This window comes from Carlito syrichta, unplaced genomic scaffold, assembly GCF_000164805.1.
Source record: "Carlito syrichta isolate Samal-C Ts95f unplaced genomic scaffold, Tarsius_syrichta-2.0.1 Scaffold303625, whole genome shotgun sequence".
Taxonomy (NCBI): Eukaryota; Metazoa; Chordata; class Mammalia; order Primates; family Tarsiidae; genus Carlito; species Carlito syrichta.
Window position 1 is genome coordinate 1,039,345 of NW_007247721.1, and position 9,831 is coordinate 1,049,175.

The 9,831-nt window shown below is 48.8% G+C and overlaps 1 protein-coding gene across 1 annotated transcript; it reads left to right on the forward strand.

The window, feature by feature from the left end:
* Positions 1-452: 452 nt before the first annotated feature.
* CLEC4F (C-type lectin domain family 4 member F) lies at positions 453-9,236 on the forward strand. The gene is made up of 6 exons (XM_021712724.1): positions 453-513; positions 1,600-1,716; positions 3,143-3,166; positions 4,292-5,494; positions 7,679-7,830; positions 9,114-9,236. Exons 1-6 carry the CDS (start codon positions 453-455, stop codon positions 9,234-9,236), a joined length of 1,680 nt encoding a protein of 559 aa, XP_021568399.1.
* The last annotated feature ends 595 nt before the right edge of the window (positions 9,237-9,831 follow it).

A 9,831-nucleotide genomic window follows, 5' to 3' on the forward strand; every position in this document is an offset into this window, starting at 1 on the left:
GCCCACCTCTCTTATCTGACCTCCTTTTCTTAAGAGGGTCTAGGGCTAGGATTAAGGGTCAGTCATAGTCACAAGGATATTTTCTCTGAAAAACTGAGACCCCCCTCCTAGGTGGCCAGTCCCAGCTCCCAGAGAAGAGAAAATGTGTATCTGGGGACTATGCTGGATATGGCAGAGGCTGGGATGATGGGACTGATGAGGAGGGGCCAGTGCTAATGGGAAGAGGAAGAAGACTGTGTCTGCTGGGGGCCCTGGGGGAGGGACCTGCTGGGATGGGCTTCTGCAGAGTCAGAGGGGAGTGGGGAAGAGCTTCAAGGGTGCTCAGGACTTACGTCAGGAGCATATAAGTGTGGGGTATTGAGACCCTGCTTTGCTTCTATCCCACTGGACCACAGGACAACCCTTCTAGGGGCTGGTGGCCGGAGCAGCGCTGGGGAATGAAGGAAGTGGAGATGGACGGTGACGCAGCCCACTTCCGTACAGATAACCAGTGTGTCTCCCTGTACCCCCGAGGTGAGAAAGCTGAGGCTCCAGCCTATTCCCAATCAAAGATTAGTCTGCCAGTGCTCCAGCCCTCTGCCTTTCTTTGAGACCCTCCTTGGCAGGCCAGAGCTCAGCTTATTACTATCTTGGCCTCCAGAATAAACAGGTAAGGGCAGAAGGTGAGTCAGGCAGAGGACAGGGACCCTAGACATACTCCCCAGTGTCCCCATGAAGTCTCCCCAGACCTTTTTCCTTGGGGATGGTGACCTGGCTAGAGAAAGGGGATGGACTTTGAATTCCGTTGGTTTTGACTCCAGCTCACATACTGGGCTGATCCTGTGAGGCTTCTGGACCTCTGGGCTGGTCTTTCTCGACCTTTCAGTCAATCTTCCTGTGTACTATTTGTCCCCAACCACAGCCCCCAGAACGCTCAAGCATAACTTTTCTCAGAACACCCCTGGGGAGACATTGTGAGCCTAGTAGAGGGAAGCTCCAGGACTGACCCATGTCACTTTGTGGGGGAGGCAGCAGTGCCACCCCAAAGGGCTGAGTCTCTTGCCCTGGTCAGGACTCGTAAGCAAGACTCTGTGAACTGGGACTCTGAAGTTCAGGTTCCTGCTCTCTCCCTCCCTTCTTCCCTCCCTGTTTCTCTCCCTCCCTTCTTTTCTACTTCCCTCCCTTCCTCCCTCTTTCTCTTCTCCCCTCCCTCCCTCCCTCCCTTCTTCCTTTCCTTCTCTCCCTCCATCCCTCCCTCTCTCCATCCCTTCTTCCCTCCCTCCCTTCCTCCTGCTCTCCCTGTCTTTCTTCCTCCATTCAAACCACACTTTTGTTGCCCTCCACCCTGTGCCAGCTTCTGTGCCCTGTGCACCACTGAAGCCTCCTTGAGATTCTGAGAACCTTGGTCTCAACTGTCCTCATCTTTGTGCTGCTACTGTACTCACAATAAGCTCTGTTGAAGAGCTCAAAGTGCTTCACTTCCCTCCTTAACCACCTGTATGATAAGCATGGCAGGTGTTCTCATGCCCACTGGACAAACAGGGGACTGAGTCAGAGAGGCAGACTCTGTCTCAGTCTGCACAGCACCCTCCCAGCTGGACACTGGCTTCTTCCCTGCAGGGGTGGACTCTGCGGCAGTGGCTCCTGCAACGCCCAAGATGTCCAGGCCTGTTCAGGCTGCCCTGGCATTTATGGCTGTGATCGTGGTCTCCTCTCTTGTGGCTTTCTTTGTTGTGGGTAAGCTCCCAGGTGACTCGAATCCCACAGACTCAGTCTCCTTCTTCTTCTCTCCCCAAGGGCCCTGGACACACTCTCTGGGCCTCTCTGCTCCCAGCAGGGTCGTTCCACCTCCAGCCCCAGGCCCAAGCCACAGCTTTCCTGGGGCCAGACAGAGGTCACTGTCCATAGGGGAGCCTCCTAAGACACGAGGCACATGAGGGAAACTCTGAGAGTGCCCTTGGAGCCATCTTCTTCTTTTCAGAACTCTACCTGGGTGTGGGGCAGCCTGCCCCCCACTCCCGGGCTCAGGGTTAGGGTTGTGCTGACCTGGGAATGGGGTCTCTCAGCTCTATGGTACTCGAGACATGTGGGGGAGGAATATTCTTTCTTGGAAGAGTCTCTGGGAGTCAACATTAGGTGGGAAGCCACAGTAGGGGTGGAACTCGGGGAGGGAGCTGGGGCCTTCAGTTGCTCAGACCCTAGAATGGGCTTCTCCAAAATCCCAGGCCCCTGAATGGGTTCCACTCTCCTCATAGAAAGGAAGAAACTTTTTTTTTAAAAAGAAAAACAGCTTTATTGAGGTGTAACAGACACAAAAGATAGTGCACATATTTAAATTATGTAATCTAAATTTTGACGTATGTATGTACCAGTGGAACCATCATCACAATCGAGATAGCAAACATCTTGCCCTAAAGTTTCCTTGTGGCTTTTCATAATCCCTCACTCTCCCTTCCTTCACCCCCAGGCACCCACTGATCTACTTGGTGTAACTACAGAGTATTTGCTTTTTCTAGGATTTTGTATAAAAGAGATCATATAATATGCACTTTGTTTTTTAATCAACTGTGTGATTTGCAAATATTTTCATTCAGTCTGTGATTTGTCATTCTCTTAACAAGATTTTAATTTGATGAAGCCTAATTTATTATTATTTTTTCTATTATGGATCATTCTTTTGGTCTCTTATCTGGGACATTTTTGTCTAATCAAGGCCACAAAGATGTTTTCCTTTGTTTTCTTCTGGAAATTGTATAGTTTTGGGTTTTACATTTAGTTCTTGACCTCATTTGAGTTAGTTGTTGTATAATGTTGTGAGGTATGGATTGAAGCCCTTGTTAAATTATTTTTTACATATGGATATACAATTGTTCCAGCACCAGTTTTGGTGTTTTGTTTTTGAGTCGGAGTCTCACTCTGTCACCCAGGCTGGATGGAGTGCAGTGGCATGCTCACAGCCACTGCAGCCTCTACCTGCTGGGCTTAGGCAATCCTTCTACTTCAGCCTTTCAAGTAGCTGGAACTATAGGCACGTGCCACCACGCCCAGCTAATTTTTTGATTTATTGTAGAGATGAGGTCTCAACAAATTGCCCAGGCTGGTCTCATACTCGTGGACTCAGACAATCTTCTCACCTCAGCCTCTCAAAGTGCTAGGATTATAGGTGTGAGACACCACACCCGGCCTAGTTGTTTAATAGATGATCCTTTCCCCGTGAATTGCCTTTGCATCTTTGTTGAAAATCAATTGTCTCTGTATATGTGTCCCTACATCTGGATTCTCCATTCTGTGGCGTTGATCTATTTGTCTATCTTTACAAAGCAGACTTCCCACACCTTCAAAGGCCACCTGTCCTTACCTCTACACAGTGGTTAAAGCTTCCCACACTCACCCAGGCAGAGTGTGAGGAAGAGTGCCCAGACACTCCAGAAAGGGTCTCTGCCTATGTGAGATTTTCTCCCTAATCCTGGAGAGAGGCTGGAATGAAGAAGTGACCACAGATGTCTGAGATTAGATCCTAGTTCATGAGGCGAGCAAAGGATGCTGGCAGGACCAGACATAGACGCAAGTGGGGTTGGTAGGAAAGACCTGGCAGACTAAAGGGGCGCGGAGTCTCCTTGAATGACCATTGCAAGACTTCTCACTCAGGTCTCCCATATCCTCATGCTGTTCTGTAGGGACCTTACCCTATGTAACACTGGGGATCCTGGCCCTTTAAAAGGCCATTTTAGCTGAGATCCATTGTCACCTGGAGGGCATAACATGCCTGTTCCATAGCCCTGTGTCTTGAACAGGGTCCTCCCTCCTGGAGCACCTATTTTGTTTTGCTTCTGTCCCCCTTGCCTCTGGAATTTTATGTGATCATAAAATTTATTTTTGTGGTGGTCTTAAGGAAGTAACAATGATGAATCAAGAGACGTCATGCTTGGTGTACAAATATGCTGTAGGATTTCATTTATGGGCTTTATTCATACCTATTTTCTTTTTCATAATGATCCACCTATGGTGAAATGCCAGTGGAATTGAATTTCAGCAACTTTAAGTGATATAATCAGTTACTTTCAAGTCGAGCAATTATAATGACAAAATAATCCACGTCTTACCAACATGACTCTTGGTGGCAGCTGGCTTACAGTAGGCAAATCTTTCCATCCTTCCGGCCCCTTCATTCATGTGTGGCAGGAAAGTAGCCTTTCACTTATTTTGCTTCTTGGCCCACACTCCCAGGTGGCCCATCCCCCGGGTCTGGGTGGCTGCAGTAACCAGCATTTTGTGTTGGGGAGCACTCATGGCTGTACTGTGCGGTAGGCAGTTCCCTCCGAAGTCTTAAGCACACTCTGGTTGGCCCACCTGATACTTCCCCATGTCATGGGCCTCTTTGTCTGCCTTCTCCTCTTCCTCCCTCCAGAATACCACAACTTTGGCAGGGAGGCAAAGGTGCAAGAGGTTATCCAGATGTTGATGAGTTGCATGGAAAATTCCAGCACCGGGCATATGTTGAAGTGCAGAGTGGACAACGTCAGTTCTCAGCTCCAGGTGTTCGGGGGTCACCTTGGCAATGTCAATGCTGACATCCAGGTGGTAAAAGGCGTTCTAAATGACGTCACTGCCTTGAGTTTGCAGACCCAGATGTTAAGGAGTTCCTTGGAGGGGGCCAGTGCTGAGATCCAGAGGCTCAAGGGAGGCCTGGAAGAGGCAAACACTTTGACTTCCCAGACCCAGAGTTTCTTGAAAAGCAGTTCTGAAAACACCAGCATTGAGCTCCACGTGTTAAGCAGAGGCTTAGAAAATGCCAACTCTAAAATTCAGATGTTGCAGACAGATTTGGAAGTGGCTAATGCTCAGGCTTGCTTAGCAAATAGTAGCTTAGAGAATACTAATGCTGAGATCCATGTTTTGAGAGGCCATCTGGATAGTGTCATTGACTTAAGGACCCAGAACCAGGTTTTAAGACATAGTTTGGAAGGAGCCAGTGCTGAGATCCAGGGGCTTAAGGGAAGTCTGCAAGAAGCAAAAGCTTTAAACTCCCAGACCCAGACCTTGATAAAAGGCAGTTTAGACAACATCAGTGCTGAGATCCAGTTATTAAGAGGTCATTTGCAAAGGGCTGGGGATGAGATTCATTTGTTAAAAAGAGATTTGGAAACTGTCACCGCCAAGACCCAACTTGCAAATGGCCGTCTGGACCAGACAGATGCTCAGATCCAAGTATTCATCGCAGAGATGGAAAATGCCAATGCCTTAAACTCCCAGATTCAGGTGTTAGATGGTCATTTGAAAAATGTCAGCAGAGAGATAAAGACTCTAAAACAAGGAATAAAGAAGGCGGAGGCCTTAAGTTCTCAGACCCAGCTGTTAGAGAGCAATCTGCAGAAGGCCCGTGCCCAAATCCAAAGCTTAACAAAGGATTTAGAGAACATCAGAAGTCTGACTGCAAAGATCCAGGAGGAGCAGAGTCGCCTGAAGACCCTCCATGAGACCATTGCTTCACAGGAGCAATTGCAAAGAACCCAGAGTAAGTGGGGAGGAGGAGTCCTGCTGGGAAGGGCACAGTCTCTTGAGAAGGTAGTCTCCTGTCTCTTCAGCCTCTTTGCTTACCTCAACATGCATCTCCCTGGAAAAAGGCTTAAGGAGCCCAGGCAGTGGAGGAGATGGAAGGTAAGTCCCTGCTCTTGAGTTGCTTACCACCTGACCAGAGTGATAAGCAACTCACTCCCAAATGATCACTTGGGAAACCAACTATAAATAGTGGGGGTGTATGATAAGTACAGTTTAGATGAGCGGGGTCAAACAGCCCTATTTCTAACTTTCTGCTTTCACCAGTGGTGTTATCTTGAGCAAGTTACTCACCTCTGAACCTCACTTAATAACCTGCAAAATGGGGTCAATAATATTTGCTTCCCAGTAGGGATCAAATGAGTTAACACATGTAAAGCTTTGAACAAAATCCCTAGCATTCATGCACTTATCTGACATTTCACTGAGGCTCTATTATGTATCCGGGTGCATAAATGAATAAGACATGGCATCTGCCCTTGAGAAGCTTACAGGCTTACATGCAGGTAGGTGTAAGAGGTGATAAGTTAGAAGTAGGTACTGGAAGCTGGGGTGAGAGAGGAGCAAAAAGAAAGGAGAAAGAATCATCTGGGGTGGAAGAAGAGAGATTTGTAAGCTCTTGAGTGTGGCTGTGTTCCAGTAAAACTTTGTAAAAAGGGGCTGCCGGCTGGCTATAGTTTGCCAATCCTTGGCTTAGCCTACTGGTTTTCAGACCCAAAAAATCACCTGGAGGGCTTGCTGAAACAAATTGTTAAAACGCAATTTCAGTTTCAGCAGGGCTGGGGTGGGCCTGAGAATGTGCATTTCGACTAAGTTCCCAGGTGATGATGATGGGCTAGGACCGCACTTTGAGAATCCCTGGTTCACACGCTCACCATCTCTTACTGAGACTTTCACTCCTGTGTGTGCTATGACTGGTGTTTCTGGCCTGATGAGGAGTGCCTTCTTCCAGTTCAGTCTCCACCAGGTTGGATGTTTTACAGAGCAAATCTGAGCATGATATTAATACCATCCTTCTCCAAACCTTTTAGTGTGTCCCGTTGCTCACAGGGAAGAGAAATCCAAACTCTTTCACATGGGATGTGCCATTCAGTGATGGTGAACCTGTTTAAGTTCATCACCCAACCCTTAGGCCCCACACCAAGTCGCTTGAAAAGATCAGGCTGTGTCATGCCCTTGTGCCTTTGTGCTGACCCTTTCACCTGCCTGGTACACTCTCCTTCACACCGACTACCTGGCAAACTCTTCCTTAGCTTCTTAAGACCTCGCTTGAGTGAGATTTTACCCAGGAAGTCCTTCCTGAGCCCCACCTCCTGCTCAGGTGAAATAGCCCACACCCTCCTTTGGGCCTCTCTTCTAACATGGTCTTTGATCAATGCATCCTCAACACCTTTTTCTCATCTGTCTCATCTATTAAACTCTACATTCCTTGGGGACATAAATCATGTCTGGTTGATCTTTGAATGGTATAACAGTCCCTTACTCATAGAAGTTAGCGAACATTGAACAATGAAAGTTGAACAAAAGAACAAATGGATGCCTAAGTAAGCCTGTGTGTCATTTCAAAGAGCTGTAGTATAGAAAATGTCAAAGAGTAGGGTGTCATAGTAGGGAGAGATGAAAGAGCTGATAGAATTGGGGCTTATGCTCACAGGATGAGGTATTAGACTTTAGAAACTGTGGGGCCAGGCAGACCACGTGATGCCAAGGTCCTGGGTTGGCTCTAGGAGTGGTGGCTGAAGTAGATGGAGACAAAGTCAAGAAAATGAGTGAGCCTATGGGATGGCTGTGAAATCTCTTGGGAAGATGGCGGGAACAGAGTGGAGAGGACACAGGTAATAGCAATGGAGGAGAGGGCAGGACAGCCAGGAAGCAGGTATCTGGGAAGAGAGAGTAGTTGCTAAGCAGAGCTATCTGAGTCTCCTGGGAGTACTGAGCATTGTGTCTTGAGGGCTACTTCCTGGAGTACTAGGTAATGGGAGGGTGGTGCAGTCTCCCAGGCCTTGCTCCTGCAGCACTGGGCATCAAGCATTGCGTGGGTTTGTGCACCCTTGTGGGCGGCCCCTGGACAGGCTGGAAGGGTCAGCTATGGGACCTCCACCAGCAACTCCTGGTTCTCTCTCCCCTTCAACCTTCGCTCCAGATCATCTTCTCCGGCTGATCCTGCAAGGCTGGAAGGTCAACAGTGGAAGCTTGTACTACTTTTCTCTTGTCAAGAAGTCTTGGCACGAGGCTGAGCAGTTCTGTGTGTCCCAGGGAGCCCACCTGACATCGGTGACCTCTGAGGAGGAACAGGTCAGAGCTGTGGGCGTGGGTGGTGCTGATGGAGTTGGTGTGAGGAGGGACCTTGGTGGATTGGCCTTCTGCCTCTCAGTGGATGTGGCAGAGACCTTCACATCTCCTCTGCCAGGCAGGGAGCAAATATTTATTGAGTTCCGATGAGCACATTGCACTGGAGTTAGATCTCCCAACAGTAAACCTCCATGTCCTCAGGGAATGAGAGAGACACCCAGAGGTGGTCATCAGATGTCAGCAGGTATGAAGGCCAAAGACAGGTGGCACCAGGTGACTGCGCCTAAGTGTTGGGAGCATGCTTCCCTCGCATGCCCTAGTTTTTCCTTCCAGGCTTCTTTTCTGGTTGTTTTGATTTTAATGTCAGCTAACTTGATTGCTGTGGAAGGTCCCTGAGTAGGGAACCCAGACTTTTTTGGAAGACTAGACACATGCCTATGGATCTGAGGACCATCAAAGGCAACACAGTCCCGGGTGGCTCACCTGTCAAAGGTCCTTATCAGAACATGTCAGGGTTATCATCAAAGGACCACAATAGGCTTGTGGTCCAGTTTGACTTGCAGAACTGCCCACTCTTTGTGGCTCTCCTTAGACTGTTGCCACAGGTCTGACAAAGGACATGATACTTTGTAAAGCACATCTTCTTTTTTCCTTCTTCTCTTTCTCCTTTTTCCTCTCCCTCTCCCTCTCCCCCTCCCCTCCCTTCTTCCTTCTTCTTTTTGAGTCAAGGTCTCACTCTGTTGCCCAAGCTAGAGTGCAGTGGTATAATCATGGCTCACTGCAGCTTCCAACTCCTGGGTTCAAATGACTCTCCTACCTCAGCCTCTCAAGTAGCTGGGACTACAGGCACATGCCACCATACCTGGCTAATTTTTAAAAAAAATTTTGTAGAGATGAGGTCTCACTATGTTACCCAAGTTTGTCTTGAACTCCTGGGCTTAAACAATCCTGTTGCCTAGGTCTGCCAAGGTGCTGGGATTACAGGCGTGAGCCACTGTACCAAAAACACACCTTCTTAATAAGCTATGGCCAGGTATGTTTTTGTCCCAGTAAAACCACACCCCCTTATCCAAGGCTGGGACTATCTAGGGACAGTCAACATGGGAGAATCTGGACTTTCTTTTTGGGGATCTAGCAGCTGTGGTAAGTCCTGGACAAACTGTGGAAAGTGCAGTGAGGGGCCCAGCTCCTGCAGACAAGCAGACTCCACCCTCCTAGGACCAGGAGGGGCAGCCTACATGCCGGATTTCACACATGGGGTCAAAAACACCTCCTTTTCTCTCCAGACATTTCTGACACAGTTCACAAGTCAATTTTACCACTGGATCGGCCTCACTGACAGGGGCACAGAGGGCTCCTGGCGCTGGACAGATGGGACACCATTCGATAATGCCCGGAGCAAAAGGTGAGTCCAGCCACTATCTGGTGCTGTCCAGGTACTATCTTTGGCAGACCTAGCTAGAGACTCTTATGTGTCCCCTACTCAGTAAGTGTTAGTGTTGTGTGTATACATGTGTGGGGTGTGTGTGTGTGTGTGTGTGTGTGTGTGTGTGTATGTGTAGACACACAGGCATAGGCATAGTTTCCCTTGGACTCTTCCACAGAGGGGCACCAGGAAGGACAGATCCTAGGACTGGCATACAGCCTGTCAGTGGGTCTTCCTGGTGGTTTTTTTCCTTACACTATTCAGGTCTGGTCCCAAGAGACCCTACCCCCTGGAAGGTGTCTTTGTGTGAATTTTGGAATGGGGGTTTGCAGTTTCATGGAAACCCCTCCCTGTCCCTGGATGCTCAGTGACTAAGGGCAACCTCAGCAGAGACACCCTCAGGATATCTCTTTCCCCAGTCCTGTTACCATCCTGGGGTCTCTAGGGGATGAGGGACCCATGTCACTTATGCCACAGCGGAAGGAAGGAACACTTCATCCATTTAACAGAACGAAGCCTTGTTGTCTCCAGGTTTTGGGGCAAGAATCAGCCGGACAACTGGCGGCACGGGAATGGGC

Coding starts and splice junctions, on each gene's coding strand:
- CLEC4F (XM_021712724.1), top strand. CDS start 453: ATGGACGGTGACGCAGCCCACTTCCGTACAGATAACCAGTGTGTCTCC. Junction 3,167..4,291: donor GAGACACCACACCCGGCCTA/GTTGTTTAATAG, acceptor TGCGGTAGGCAG/TTCCCTCCGAAGTCTTAAGC. Junction 7,831..9,113: donor TGACCTCTGAGGAGGAACAG/GTCAGAGCTGTG, acceptor TTTTCTCTCCAG/ACATTTCTGACACAGTTCAC.